Source organism: Aphelocoma coerulescens, chromosome 2 (assembly GCF_041296385.1).
Source record: "Aphelocoma coerulescens isolate FSJ_1873_10779 chromosome 2, UR_Acoe_1.0, whole genome shotgun sequence".
NCBI lineage: Eukaryota > Metazoa > Chordata > Aves > Passeriformes > Corvidae > Aphelocoma > Aphelocoma coerulescens.
In genome coordinates this window covers 4,224,840-4,241,452 of record NC_091015.1, presented here as the reverse complement: position 1 = coordinate 4,241,452, position 16,613 = coordinate 4,224,840, and the positions used below count along the sequence as shown (strand labels likewise).

Below are 16,613 nucleotides of genomic sequence, written 5' to 3'. Positions count from 1 at the left end.
TCCCTGAAACAGACAGGAGTGTCAGAGACACGACCACAGGGCATCTACACAGCTTTCCAGCATCACCTGGGAGATGATGGCATGGGGCAGTGGGGAGGAGGAGCCCTGACTTTTGGAGTGAGGTGGAAATTCAGTGACAGGGAAAGCAGAGGGAGCAGCTGCTGCCCCCAGAATAAAACCTCCTCCTAATTCTGTGTTCTTCCCTATTGAGTGTGGATCAAGAGCTTCTCCTCTAACTCAGCAAGTATAAAAATCCCTTTCCTCATTCATGCTTCATCTCATTACCAGGAGCAATCTGCCTGATCTGGATCTTGCTGTGAAACAAAAGCAAGGATGACTCCAGTGGAAGTGGGTTGGGAGTGAAATGGCAAAGTGCCCACAGACTTGTGAGGGCTCCCTCACCCACCATGACTGAAAGCAAAGGGAAAAAAGAGCTTGCATCCAGCTTTTCTCACCTTCCTCTATCTGGACACCCCCTTCAAGTCTGAATGAATGAAGTCTGTATCCACAAACACCTCAGAAGTCAGGTAACAAACTTAGCCAGAAGAAAAACCTTACATCCAGAAAATACACCAATTGAGCCAAGTTGCTAAGTGAAGGATGAAAATGGAGATTTGAATTTTATCCTGAAGAAAGCAAAACACAATTCTCTCTCCCAACACTCTAACCAAAAAAGAACAGTGGCTGGAAAGTGTTGGGGAGCTGCCTGCTGCTGAGGAGGCAGGAAAAAATTACCAAGGAGTTCATAAAGCTGAACATTGTGTACTCCCAGTGACACATCTGGCTCAGCATCCGAGCTGCAGGCAGGCTGATATACCCATTGTCAGAGGTATCACATCTTAAAATGCAACTTCGTGCTGTGCTGAATAGCTGCTGCATTTGAAGGAAAATAAATATGCCACAGTTTCAGTAAATACAAGTTATTATTGAAAAAAATGTTGTATTGAAACTTTAAGAGACAGAATGGACCATTCATTACCAGTATTAAGAGTCACACTTGGACAAGCAGCTGCTCTGTGAGTAGAAGGTTTAAAAGTGAACTCAATACTTCAAAGAAGTTTTTGGGATTCCCCCCCCCACCCCTCCCCCCCACTTACAGAATAGAATTCAGCACTGAAAAGAACTGTTTAATCAAAACCATGCTCAGTTTGGTGTTTCTGCCAATCCCATGAAGAAGTGACAGAACACTCAACGGTCAAGCACCATCAAGTCACATCATGAAGCACTGATTAATCTGAAGCACCAATTTCATTTTTTTCTACTAGAGCCAAATAATAACAACAGTAAAAATTGTATCACACATCACAATTACTCTGAACAAAATTTCAGTCCTGTGTTTACAATCACTTTAAAAAATAGTCTCCCCCACTTTCCCTCCTTTTGAACAGGTCAGCATTTACAAAAATCAAGATTCCTAATTCAAAGAAAGTTGGCTTATCACATCAGCTTCAGAATATGCCAGAAGCAACACAGAACAGTGAATTCCAGTGAAACCAGCAGAGGCTTTCCCCATTCCTTTCCTTCCTCTGAAGTCTTTATCACCAGTTTTCATGTCCCAACTCCACTGAACAGCAAAGACATAAGGAAAGTACATCCAAGCCATTTTATACTCATTTCTAGTGGTAACTGCTTGACATTACTGTGCAATTTTCCTTGTCCATTTTTCAAGGAAAGGGTCACAACACATGAACTGACTGGGCCTGGCCAGAAGTGAACTCTGATGTGATAAATAATTAATAACACATAAAAGAGAGAGCAGATTTGACTAAGTGACCATTTGAGCAGCAGCTTAACAGAACTTCAACAATTCCAACCTGGCAGTGAAACTAATGCAAAAAAGAGCTTTAATGAAACAGCAGAGGAATTTAAGCAGTGGGTTGTCAGGTTTTCTTTTCTTTCCTGAGAGGCAATTTTGTCATTCCTGGACATTTCATTTCACCAATTTAGAATCCAAGGCCCACTGTTGCTTCCCCCACCTTACTTATTTCTGAATCTAGACAAGATGCTCAGTGTTAACTCCACCAAATTCAAGCAGCCTGCACAGCTCTGAAACAGCTCTCCTGGTAAAAATCACCAGCCTGACACTGTAACAATATTCAAACTTATTTCTTTAAAAGAGTTTCCTACTTACACTGTGTTAGCACTCAAAATAAAAACAGTATAAACACATGTAGAGCTTATGAATCTTTAACACTGCATTTAAAATAGCAATGTCACAGACTTATTTGACCTCAAGAACCACTTAGAAGTTTACCTATATTGATTTCTTCTAAAAAGATATGAATGTCTGAGTGCATTTCATTCAACTGAAGAAAACACTCTTTAATTAAAGTCTCTTCAACACATTCTTTGAATTCTTCTAGTCTCCTAAGTTTTGATACGGTAATTTTAGGAATGCTGTGATTTGTGTCCTGGTCATGTGTACAAGTATTGCACAATTTCAGAACTGCTCACTGAGGCAGCACAGAGTGAGGATGAAAACTTGTGTGGACACACATGCAAGCTCTCAAGGCATAAGATATATTTAGAAAATAATTGTTTTGCAAAATGCAATCTGGAAACTACTGACTCCAGACCATTTTAACTCACATTTTTCTACAGAAAAAACAAACTTGGTTTCATGTTTTAGTTTCTGCTGAACTCCCATTTTCTCTCAGATGTAGTCTTGCCAGTAGTCTCACTCCTGCCTCCTTTCCATTCCCAAGCATAGTGGAAAGGAAATTTTAGTAGCTTCCCATCCCTTTTTTTCCCCCTCTGATGAATGTGTGCATACATGCTACACACTACTCAGCTTTCCCTTCAGCACATCCAGGCTAGATTTCCCTCATTTCACTCGAAATGTACCTTGGCTAGCAGAAGAAGTCTAAAAATACATGTACAATCCCTCCTCTTGGCAGGATTTTCAGTGCATTTTACCTCTGCGTGAGCAGTTTCAGCAGGAACTGTTACAGTTCAGACTTTACCTCCACACATACTCGAAATCTCCATCACTTTCATCTGCTCCCCTTCCCTCTCTCCCACCAAAGAGTTCCTTGCTCTTTTTCCTGAGCTTTTCAGAATTCAAACACAACCAGCAAAATTCAAACCAGAATAAAACGGACTGGACAAGGGAAGTAAGGAATCAGCTGCATCAGACATTAAAAACTGTGTGAAAAGCAGAAGGGTAAAAAACCCACAGAGAAATCTCCATTTCTGCTATTATTCCCACCATGGATTCACGTGTATTTGCCATCTCAAAGGCCTGGAAACTATATGGAAAACTTGGCATTCCTATGTTTGCCTTACTGAACTGAACTTCTTCAGGTCTTAACACAAATGCTCTCAGTTTTACCAGATTTATAAAGAACGTACTAATTTGTGTTGTAATGTTTGTATTCTATTTGTATTTGTATCTAAAATCTCTATCCATTCATTTGACTCATTAAATGAAACTTAATAACCTGGAAAAATGGCCAAAAGCTGCTATGTCTGGACTCAGCATGTACTAAAGAGAAGTGGACTGCTTAGGAAAAAAGGTCCAAATAATAGCATTTCTTTTCATTTGTTTTTATGTCACTAAAAACCATTTAAAGTGAAATCCAGAAGGCTCCACTATGCTCCAGTGGAACACATTTTAACCTTCCTGTAATCAGGAAAGGGAACCAAAGCTGGAGACAACTCAGCAGCTGAAATTTTATGGGAAGTCTCCATTTTTTTTTTTAATGTCTTAATCAGGTTTTAAATGTTGGTTGCTTATAAAATGTACAGTGCCAACACCCATAAAAGAAATATTAGTTTTGTATTACAGATGAATAGACAGTATTAGCAATCCACCATCAAACCAGTAATTCTTTCTGTAACTCACAGCTGTTCCCCACGAGGGAAACCTGTTAGGACAGAACTTTGGAAGCAGAATTAAGCCTCACTTACAAAAGACTCACATGACAGCAAAACAAGACAAAATCCTGACCTTCTGAAGTCCTCCATTCTCCTCCACCAAAGGAGGCAGAGCACTGGTGCTGTTGGTAGATGGTGGCTCAACATTGTAGTCACGAAAGCAGCAGAATAAGGTGCTAAAGATACTTCGACTCCTCTGCTTCTTCAAGCTGATATTACATTGGGACACTGGGGAAAGAAAAAAAACACACAGCAGAAAAATAAATTCATGTGGTACAGACCTGGTTTTCCAGACCACAACAACTGACTTGAAGATGTACGGTTGTTATACTCAGAAATCTTTATCAAGTGTTAAGATTACATAGATTTTCCAGCATACTGAGACCCCTTTTCTTCTGTTTCCACTCATTTTCTCCCTTGTCAGACTCATACAGTGACAACCTGGAGCTGCATAATCACACTGAGACAGCACAGAGAATTTTCCAAGTAACATCCAAGGTGAATACTGTAATTACACAAAATAACTCGCTGCTAAAATGTGTCTCTGGACTGAGGAAGCAAAGAGAGCTAAACACCAAAGACGCACTAAATTCCTACCGCAGAGTTTCTACACAGCTACACAATCACGTGTGGAACATGTGAAAGTCCTGCAAGGGTCAGGAAAAGCTCTGAGATGTTTCTGAGTTTCCTCTTGTTACTGTTTGACTGCATTGCTGGAGGACCAAAGACAAGGCATAGAGGCTGCAGGAACAAGGGTGGTACTAAAGAAACAGGAGCCCTGGCCTTGATTTTCAACTTAGGTCTACCAGGATAAAAATAACCCTAAAATGGTAAAAAATTACATACAGCTGAATGAAAGCAAGCGTAGCATTTCTAAAGAATGAAAACTGTAGTTAAAAGCAATAGTTTAGAGCAAAGAAATGCATGAAAGACATCCAGGGATTTCCCAAAGAAAAAAACCTCTTGAACACATTAAAATAAAAAAGAATAGAATAAAAGAGCTGGAGAAAAGGTTTAGAATGTTTTAAGTAATACTTGATTTATTTACTAACTATTTTAATGATCCATTGTCATGCTTCTAGATAATGCTTATTTAGAACTATTTGTTTCCTATGTCGGATAGGAAACCAAACACTTCCTCATTCCAAAGCTACAGGTAAGTGAAATTCTTAGTAAGTCCCATCACGGACATCAAAATTTGATTCCCCATCTTTCTTCCCCTCACAGATTATTAGGGAACTTCCACACACATCCACCTTCCTCCTGACAGTGCAATCAAGGAGATCGGCTACAGAAGTACAAGCAACACAATTATTAACATATAAAGAAAATTTCAGTGGAAGAAGGGTTGTGCGTGGAATGGAACAGATCTCCCTGGAAGGCCTGAGGGGATTCCATCTTGCTCTGAAGGTGTGCAGGTCCCCACGTGTGCTTTGACAAGAAAGATGGAAAAGCAGGGAATGCCCCTTCCCTGGAAGTGTCCAAGGCCAGGCTGGACGGGGCTCGGAACAACCTGGGATAGTGGAAGGTGTCCCTGCCCACGGCAGGGGGGTTGGAACTGGATGATATTTAAGGTCCCTTCCAACCCAAATTATTTTAGGATTCTATGATTTCCATATTTGCCAAAATACTTTTTCACTTTAAGGCAATGAGCACTGCCCAGGTTCAGTTATTAATTGCTACTAAGAGCAAAGTGTACCAATATCAAAAACTAAACGGGTTTTATAGACTTCCACCAATTTAAAAAGTACTCAGCAGGATAAAGTCAGAACTGTGCAGAGATTTGTGTGCTCAAGGAAGTATTTCATTACTTTAAAAGACATCTGTAAACTGAAACCAATCCAACACCACTTATCAATACTCCAGTTAAACAGAAAACACATGCAGAACTCTGGCCACCACTGCTACAAGTTACAGTAAAAGACTCATTCTCAAAATGTCATACTCTATTTGCAACAACACAGTTTTAGAAATCCCCAAGGATACCTGGGCAGTTGGGAAGGACATTTTCAAAGCACTCAGAAAAAATGGTATTGCAAGCACAAGCAAGTTAGTTGCAATATAACCCTGGCAAGGAGAACTCCTTTCCGACATTAAAAATTGAAATATGCTGAAATTAGAACGGGAGGAACAATGCTGCGTGTCCTGCTGCCTACAGCTACTGCCACAGAAACCTTCCTAATAATTTCTGGTTTGATTTCAGCCTCTACTTAAAAATATGAGGGCAAATTATCTCATTTGAATGCAGGTATCAATTACAGCAGGCTGTTTAAATTCCTCGCAGCCTCAGCACAAGAGATCAATGGGAAAACCAAAACCATTTCAGAACTAATACTTGTATCTTCTCTATTTACTATAGAAAGAGACATTAAATTTTCTAAATAAACATTCAAAAATCTCTAGACAAAAAATACTGATTGGTCCAAACCTTCTAAGAACATTTGGATCCAACCATACACTCGAAATCTGGCCAGTCCCTTTCACTTACTGAAACATTTTACTAGGAAAAATAATCCTTCATTGGATTTTAATCTTGGTTTTCAGTCTTGACAATTCTGCCATTCATAACATAGTGCTGTTTCAAACAGGTCTTTCCACTAATTTAGATGTTGTTTTAAAGGGATTTTAAAAAGCTATTATAGAGGCTTTACAATGACTTAATACATGATAATTTTGGATGCAGTAAGGAACAGAAGTTCTCAGGTGGCTTTATGTGCTGTGCTACATTAAAATACAAATACTGGCTATATAGAAAATATTTGCACCCGTTATCTCATGTTTAGCAATCTGACAGTGCTGTGCATCATGGAAAATACTTTCTCCTTCCTTAGTCACCCTGAACCACCTGCAATCTGTGCACTGTTTGCTGGATTTGCTTTCCTTGAAGCAGTGACAGCACCAACAGAACAACTATAAAGGTGCAAAGAAGCATTGATGTTGAATGACTAACACAAATTTAGGTATTCTGGATGGCAGCAAATTTTAAAGAGAAAGAACTGCTGAGGACAAAATCTGGCATTCCTTAAAAGCTCGTAGGTGAGACCAGGCAGTAATGATACTGTAAGGGTAAAGTGAGTTATCAAAACTGCAACATCCAGCACATGGAATTTAAGGAACATTTTCTTTCCTCTCCTCCACCTTTTGGAAGTTACAACCTCAGTTTCTGGAGCTGATTTCCTACACCCTCCCCAGACACACTAAACCATCATTACCCCACCACACTGAATGCTGAGGACACTTTCAGTGACGTTTTACATCTCAAACCCTGCACATGGAACACCTCAACACCGTGTCCCAAAAAAGCCCAGGCAGAACAACTCCACAAGATGAAAATACGTTCTCCGTGAAAGCAGAGAAAACTGAGAGCAGCAGGTGTCTGCAGGAGGGTTGAAGAAAGGATCAGGGTGAGCCTGGAGAGATGCTTTCCCTCCCACCACCCCAGGTTCCTTCCAAGTTCAGTTTAAGGACCTCCCCACCTGAACACACCAAATGTGTGCGCAATAATCCTCCACAAATTCCTCTTTCATGGCTTTGCCCCACTTTTTGAACCTACACCAACTTTTAGAGCCCAAAGTATCGTGTAGCAGGAAGGTCCACGGCTCAGACGAGAGCTCAGCTGCTTCAGAACTCTGAGCATCCTTGTTTCTTACCTTCCCGCAGTCCCTAATTTGTATTTTTGAAGCAGGAAGAGAGGGACTGGAAGCATACACAACATCTAGGATGAAAGGAAGAAATCCCACCATGAATTTATACACCCACGCAATGCTTTGTTCTCTTGCTTTTCTAATAATTCCTAATATCTTACTTGAGGTTTACAACAAGAGTGCATTGGGCTAATGTGATTTTTCAGATCTGATCGTACCACCAAGATCTCTTCATTAGTAGGGATTTCAGGCATTGCTGCAAATATAAATGAGGAATTCTTGTATCTTCCCATGCAGAAAGTGTCACATGTATCTACATTTAATTCCATCTGCTATTTTAAAAGCCAGTCATTCAAAGTCATGCTGCCTTCCTACAACTTTTCACAGTTAGGTTTTAAATCTATATACAGATGCACATATATACACACATATCTATTTATATGCACTAACAAATAACCTTTTCCTTCACTAGTTTTGATCACTTTATTTCCTTTTCCATATGGTTTAAGGCCGCACTGAAGAGCAGAGTGCACAGATCTCCTGGAGGTCTGCAAGAGCCTTCAGTGAAGCACTTTTGTCAAATTACCTGAATTTGTAAAATGTTATTTGCAGCCAGGGTCAGAAACAGGAGCACAGTGGTTTCTGTCTAGAAGGGAAGTAACTCTGGTGCAGACTGGCCCCAGTTTAGGGTCTCTCCTGTAATTTCCAGATGCCATTTCTACGGACAAGCCTCACTGCCCATGACACATTGTTTGAGGGTATGTTAATCCCTGAATTGTCTGGAATCCAAAGACAGTCCCAGAACCATGCTTATGGAAGTCTTCTGGCAAGTCCTAACAAACCCACAGCACTGGGGAGGGGCTCAAGGAAAGATAAAGGCCAAGTTTTAAAATAAATTCCTGCAATCACATAAGCTTAAATGGGAGGTATGGAGCCATACTGGGTGGTTTACAAGAGAACAGGGAGAAGAAGTCCACAACAAACCCCAAGTATTAACACACACAGGTACAGTAACACAAATGTTATAGCACTAATTAATACAAGAGGTGCTAAAAGAAGTAATCTACAGCATCTTCTCCAAGCTCCTTTCACACAAAGCTTCCTCTGGAAGGCAGAAGGGTTGTGCTGCTCTCCCACCTGCAAAGTTCCAGCAACTGCACAAGTTACACAGTAAAAAAAACAACAAAAAAAGCTTTTTCCCTCATGTACTGTACTCTAAAAAAGTTTAGTTGAGGGCTTTCCCCATCAGATCTCGCTGTAGTGATGTGAAATTACAAAAACAGATTCTTGTGCAGCCACAGTACCACAAACCCCTCGCTGCTGCAGGAAGCCACCTCGGGATGACTGGAAAGCTCCAAGCCCATTCCTCTGCAGCCAGGAACAAGCTAATTACCGCTGAATTTTTCCTAATTAAATGAATGCAATATCCAGTTCTCCCAAATAACATGAAACTGGATAATGAAGAGACTTCCTCGCTTACAGATGAACTCACTAAATGAATAAAATGAACATCTGGGTATGGGGAGCTCTCACCACAAGTTTGTAACACAGGATGGAAAGAGGAGAGTCAGAATTAAGTAATATTAAACAAAGCCTTTCTTCAAAAGAAGCAGTTTTAAAATCTATACATGATTAGAAATGCCTAATTTCTCCAACTTTGTAAAAGGCTGTATCTGATCATCTCAGAAAAATGAAATTTTATATCCCACACGCCTCAAGATGGAAACAGTTAAGGAGAAAACCATCAACTTGCTGATACAGCTCCTCTTTTTGTGATGTACTAACCAGGACAGAAATTGTTTTACAACCCTTAGTGCCAAATCTGCATGTGGTGCTCTCGTACCTTTGGTTTTAAAATGCCATTTGCAGTTTATCATTGAAAGGTTTCATCTCTCATGTAAACTTTGCAGAAAATATAGCAATAAAAGCACTGTCACAATACCTGAAACAACCACCCACAACTGGTTTAACCTTCAAACATGTATAGCCCAAGCAAATTGCTCTGCTTAAATTCAGCATATTATACCCCAAAATTACCTTAATTTCAACTGAAACTGGCAACTCTTCTTCCCCCAGCAACACAATTACATAAAAGTCAGGTTTTGGGTTTTCCACTGAAATTATTACTTTGAAGGGAAGGATCCCAGACTAGTTTAGTGAAATAAAAATCTTTCCAAAGCATTTGACTCTCCCTCTCCACCAACCTGTTTCCCAGGCATTCCATTAATAGTTTGCTCTGGATGGAAGTTACGAGCAAGAAAAAAAGCTTGAATATGTAAGGCAGGTGGGGACATGAGGGAAAAATAACCGAGTAACTTATTATTTTTCAGATAATTTCTTTAGGTCAGTGCACTTTGATCTGAAAAAAATATCAATATGATTTAGGAGCTTTTAGGGAATTTTAGGAAAAAACTGAACACTACTCTTAGTAAATCCTTCCATGATGTTTTGGAAAACAAGCTCATGAGTTGCACCTGAATGTTAAATGAAATGATGACAGAAGAACAGCTTACCCCATTCTAAGACAAGTTTTCTAGTGGGTATCAGAACACTACAGTTTCATTTCCGTACCTCCAAAAGTCCTCAAAAATAAAATTTCACACAGTACCTAGGACAAAAATCATCAGGATGGATACTAATTCATCCATCAATTCAGCTAAAGCTGTACAAAGTAAAAAGATCTCTACCTAACCAAACAAAGTTTTGGAAATGTTCCTGTTGCAGCAGCTTAAAGCTAAAAACCCCCCCTTATTTTGCCCTACATAAACTATTTATTACAGGCCTCAAATCTGGGTAGATTAAATATCTGCTCTTGGTTATTGCATGCTCATATTTTAAGGATCAAAGGTGGTGAAATTCTGAAGTCACTTTCAAAAGACATGACTGAGAACTCAGCACTGCTGTCTCTGTACGGGCTGTGATGCTTCATGAAATGCAGCCAGTAAATGTTAAAAACACCAACTGCACACAAAAGCCTCTTAAATGACAAGGAGGGATAAGAAGCCATGAAAAGGCTCAGAAAAGGACAAGAACCTGATGGATCTCAAGACAAATTCCAAACCCTTAAAGCTGTTGCTACACTTCAGCCTGCGCGCTGCCGTTTGGCTGGACACGTACATATGATGGTACAACCTTCATATATGTGTCAGCTTCTCATATAAGCCATGATTTAAACATCTTCTGCAGTATTCCACAAGTGAGGAGAGCTGCTACTAGGCAAGATCATGTAAACATACATGCATCTGTCAGAGCCCAACTCTGGCATTTACTCAGCCCGAAGACTGAAGGCAGATCCACGGCTTCCGGGGCATCCACATTTCAGAGTGAAGCTGAAAAGTTAAATACTGATTTAAGAACCCAATTAACCTGCTGAACCATGTTCTGAGCAAAATACCCTCAAGCTCAAATTAAACAGCGCAGATTTTGGCCGCCTCCTCCCCTGCTCCAGTGCCTGACAAGCTGACAGGGCTACACCGAGACCACTTCCAATTCTGAGAAGCAGCACATGTAGATCTGTATCTCCAAAGGACTGAAAAGTAGGGCTCCTGTAATCCAGGAAGGAACTAATTAACAAGCAGCACTTTCATTTTTGTGCCTGTATTGCTTGCCACTGGAACAGCCACTGGGACAGAAGATGGATGGGAATACAAAGGAGAAGTTAGGAGATGCTCGCCTCCAGTAACTCCCCCAGCAAGATGAGCCAGGGAGCTGCTGTACCTTTGGCATTTACATAAACAGCTGGACAGCCTTGCCTGTGTTCACCTTGGAGCATCCAGGATGGACCCAGTCTTCAAGGATTACCTGTGCACACTCACCTCCTTTTCACACAGGGCTGAATAACTACTGAACACACAAAAAAAGGTGCCACAAGAATATACCAAATTTTCTAATGCATACATGCAAACATACACAGTTCACAGTCAAATATTTTCCTAATATTTTTGCTTTTTTTTAAAAAAAGAGTGATAGCACTTCATAGGTTCCAGATGAGCCTGGGAATACATATGCTCAAAATACACATCTGCTTAAAAAAATAAGTAAATGATTAAATAAAATAAGTAAATAAGTAAGCAGCCACACCCCACAATCACCCTTCCATCAGCTGATAGTCTGAAACATTGGTACAAAGGACCAGAACCATTTAAGAAAAACAAAAAAGGACAAAAAATGAAAAGAAATAACGCCCTCATCTCATTTTGACACTACACTCAAGGGCAGGTTTGCAGCACTGGAGTTCAGTGCTACCTGGCAGAAGTGATTCAACTTCAAGCTTTTTGCCTTGAAATCTTTCACTCCTGGAGCGAAACTCATGCAATGCAAAAGAGATGCTTCTAACCAGTTTAAGGGCAAAATAAAATACAGCAAATAATGAGAAAGTAGCTGCAGTGCCACAAGACTGCCATGGTTTGTAACTGGGTGGTAAACCAAGCTAACTGAAGTATGCAAGCAATGCTATGGAGATGTATTATGATACAAAATAAACAGAACTTTCTACAGTGGCATTATAGAGCCATCTCTCTGTCCCCGTAGTGTTTTGTGCTTCAAGTGTTTTGTCTCAGAGCAGTAATCTATAAATATTACAGAGCAACAGCCACAGACTGATACATTCACAGCACCGGCACACCCTGACGGTTCACTTTAAAAAATGGCATTTTCTGTGAAAAACAAAGCATTTTGGACTCTGCAGCATTTCTTTGCTGTTTGAGCAAGGCTGGAGCTGCTGGATCTGGATATTTTCCCAGCGCCGAGGTTTGGAGCGGCAGTTGAACAGGAAATACTGCGCAGTCTGTGCATGCATTACATTCCTGTCCCGCCCCGAGCAGCCGCCAACAAACAAACCTTTCTTCTAGTAAAAGAGAGAGAGAAAAAAAAAATACACTGCACAAAGTTCACCAGCAGATGTAGCCTGTGCATCCAACCCAGCCTTTTCTGCTGATAAAGAGAATTTGATGTATTTGCAATGTTGGTGCAACATCACGGTTTGGTGAAGCTGGATCAGCAAAGACCTGGGAGTTTAAAGCTGCAAAATCTGCAGTGCTGAGGTTCCATGAGCTGTTGCACCCACAGCAGAGGGTTTCTCTTGAGAAGGGTTTGCCAAATATTAGTAGCAGCTTACAATAAAAGGGATTGTTTTATTTCCATTTTACTCAGCACTTAAGTTTGTTTTCCACCATCAGTAACACACAGTAACCAGATCAGATGTTTGTATATCTCAACTTCGTTGACTAACTCAATTTCGAATCACTCCAAGGTTGGCCTCGTTGAAAAAAAATTCTGGAAAATATTCAACCATAATTTGTTAAATACTTGGTAAGGAAGACAGAGGACAAACAAACAAATGGGAACAGGAGCAGCACAGGGAGTCAAAATGGCTGGATCTCCGTGTTTGTCAGTGAGGGCTGATCCCCTCTGGCATCGGGAGAGGATCTGAGTCGGAACGGCAGGGAAGCAAATGTAAACAAGCACGTGTTTATAGAGCAGAAAAATGTACAGCATCCGCTCTGCTCCGGGTTCTGCTTGCGTGGGACATGGTGGGAAAGGCAGGGAAGAACAACTTGCTCCATCCCAAGCAGCTCAAACACAGGGAAAAAGCAGGAACAGGCGAGCAACGGGTGGCACCTGGAGCCGTCACACAACCCAGGCAGTAACTGCTACCCCCACGCATTAATTTAACTCACAGCTGGCATAATAATAGCAATAATAATGCTAAAAGAAGTCTTGGAACCAATGCTGATTGAACAAGAAAGAGGGATAAACAAGCTAAAGAAACGCCCTTTGGGAGAGTGTTTTCTTATTGCAGAGGGTATGAAGGGACAGATGGATGGACACTCGCACATGGCATGGACACACGGCCTCTGTAGCCCCAGACCGTGTTTGCCCAAAGAATTTATGCCATTAAATTAGTATGAAGTTACTGAAGAGCTGTAAAAAAACCTCTTTTTCTGTGCTCCACAGGCACCACACAGTGTGTAAAACACCAAGTTACCCACCTGCCACACAGCTTTTACCCAAATATTGATTTTTCAAGACAAGGAGAAATCCAAACCTAAAGAATACTGCTGGACATTGTATCTATAATCAGCTCATTTCCTTATCAAATCTGTTCAGTTTAATAAACTGATCTTTATAAGGGTTTTATAGGGTTTTCTTTCCCCTCAATGACCAAATTCATAGCCTGGGGTTGTGAAATCAGGCTGAGCTTCTTCCTGCATCCTGCCACACAGAGACTGCCTTAAATGTAAGTGACAGCTTTAGTTCTTTTTTCTGACTTGAAAAGTGTAAGACAAGTGGTTCACCAAACCCAAAGGGAGAAGAAATTCCTCTACTTTTTCCCCCCAAAAATACCACTACACCTCCAACCAAAGCCTTATCAAAACCTTGCTCATCTGAGGAGAATAAGCTTAATTTAATTTTCCTAAATATAGCCCAAAGATGTTCCCATAGAGACAGCAACATTCTCTAGGGTACTTTTTGCAGCAAATACTTCAGCAAGACATCAAATCCAAAGCATTAGTCTATTTTTGCAAGCTTGCTTCTCTCTTTCCTAGGAACAGCTCTTCTCTAACAAATTCATCTTGCAAAAATATGTTAAAGGGTGCTCCTCTGCAAAGAAAAAGTTTTGTTTCTCCATTTTGCCTTATGAATTTTTCATTCACTCCCTGGGGATATTTTTGGGACAGGCTACAAGTCTAATTCCTGCCAGGGAAATTCACTCATCCAAAGTTTGCTCCCCAAAAGATACATCCCTAATAGCAAAAAAATCAAACTGGGACACCTTTTCTGCAGTTCCTTTGATTTCTTTTTCTAAACCCCATTTATTTCTACCAACCCGTTGGTATTTTGTGGATATTGAGTGCAGGTCTCATGAAACATTCAGCCTGTGAGAAAATACACATCTGAAATCAAGCTGCTTCTGGTAACACGTTCTACAGAACCAAAGCCATTTACATCATGCAAGTTCTGGAAGAGATTCTTAATGGAGTAGGGAACACCGTGTGACCATTTATGAAATATTTACCTTGCTTCTTTGGAAGAAGAAGAGAGGTGGCTTAGCTTCAAAAAGAACTGACTTTAACAGAGATGTAGATTTATTTGGTGTGATTGCTGTTCTGCTCCATTCCTCCCTGCCCCTCCTCAAATTTCGCTGTATTATGAAACCCAGATACAAAGAAATAAAGAGAATTCCCACTCATCTGGAAGAGGAAACTTTCTCTGAATCACTGCATTATCTGTGCTTCAGTCATTAATAGAATCTAAAAGGAACAGCTGTTTCTAACTAAAAATGCTCTTAAAATCAATTTACAGGCATCATACGACAAGTATCACTTAGCAGGTTACTTGAATCCAGCCCTTCTGGGAGCAAAATAAAAACATCAGATTTTGATTATAAACTTATTTGTTGCAGGGATTTCTCAAGAAGAGGTCTGGGTTACACTGGAGTGAATCTGCTGGGACAGAATCTCACTTGGAGAAACTGTTGCCAAGGTAATTTCTTCTCCAGCTTTAGCTTTCATGCAGCAGATTTTACCCAATCTTGGATTACTCTTCATAAATTCTTTTTTAAAAATAATTACAATATTTATAGATATGCAATACAAGTGCCTATCACAGAGAGAAAAATGCAATTTTATTTGCTGCTTTCTTTTTCAATCTGCTGAATCCGCCCTCACCAGTTAAGCTGGAGGGAATTTTGATCAATTTACGTTTTCAGTAAAACCTACACATCTTCTGTAACTATTTTAGATCTAAATTAATTACAGTATCAACCACTGTGGGTTTTCAGTTCAATTGAAGTGTCACCTGCAGAACAGCAGCTCTGCCAGGTATCTCTGACAAAAAATTGAAGCTGTAACAGAGCATCTATTGTTACACACTAAGTAAAGAAGTAAGGAAAAAACCCCCACAGAAGCACATGCAAAGTCTCATTAATAATTTGCTAATATATCTGACATCGCCCTGGTGCTGCATCTCTCCTTCACTTTTCAAACTCCTTTTTTTGTAATATTAACTGTGTTTTCAACTGATCCCAAGAAATAAGCTGGAAAATATTCAATCCTATCTCTTCTGACCTTTTACTTTGGAGTCATGAGTATTTTATCCATTAAGCATTCCCAGACCATTAAAAGACGCACATTCCCACCTGGAAATACGATAATCAGAAAGCTAAAACTAGATTAAGAATGAAACAAAAGATACAGGAAACTGCAAGCTTTGTACGATAAAGTGTCTACAGTTTTGACAAAAAGTAAAAGCAGTGAAACTTGATGAACTTCCAGCAATTCCTTCCTAAAACAAAGCCACAGTTTATTGCCTGTTGACATGATTTTTTTATTATTCTTATTAACAGGAGGGGATTTTTTAAAAAGCGTTTTGGTGTCTTAAACAAGCACTCGGATGCCTCGACCAAGCTGACAATTCAGCTGCAGGTTGGAACAGCTGCAGACATGTTTAATTGCCTCTCCAAATACCCACAATGTTGAGTACTTCTGACCTATTTGAAATATCCTAAACTTTGTTCTGAAGGAATGCACAAGATTGAATGCCCATGCTTCAACTCCTGACAATCCTGTAACACTGAGAGCAGCCCACTTGCTATTTCACAGTCATGAGAAAGCATGAATAACTGAGTGCTGTATAACTGAGGATATTAAATAACCAGTGTCTTCAGGACTACAAGTTTAGAAACATTAAAAATAAACTGTTTCCTTAATTATATTAGAGGGAAAAAAACCAAAACCAGTACAGTAATTTTTTGCTGCTTACTGGAGCAAAAATGATGGTAATTGTAACTATGTGGATTCATTCTACAGACCCCACTCCTGCTATCCCCAAAGGCCACATACTGACCTTGTCAAAGGTAGACTAAAAAGAGGTTAAAAAAAATTGCATCTGAGCCCATTAACAAAGTTGAAACTCTTCCCTAGCTTACTCTTCAGCATGTGCCTTTGTGCTAATTTTAAGAGAGAACCCAGGCATGAGGAAAGAGAAATTATTCTCATTTTGCATCTTGCCCAAGCCCCAGCCTCTCTTAGCCTACATTCCTGCCCAGGCTGTTTATGCAGAACACTTCAGATCAGCTGGTCTTTGCCCAAT

General features: G+C 40.1%; 1 protein-coding gene across 8 annotated transcripts in view; it reads right to left on the bottom strand.

The window, feature by feature from the left end:
- The window catches only part of CTDSPL (CTD small phosphatase like), an 80,805-nt gene that overhangs the window by 29,887 nt on the left and 34,305 nt on the right, over nucleotides 1-16,613 (bottom strand). For all 8 annotated transcript variants that reach the window (XM_069006307.1, XM_069006310.1, XM_069006312.1 and 5 more), the window contains one exon: nucleotides 3,950-4,104. In XM_069006307.1, the coding sequence (XP_068862408.1) occupies nucleotides 3,950-4,104 (155 nt within the window). The remainder of the gene's footprint in view (nucleotides 1-3,949; nucleotides 4,105-16,613) is intronic.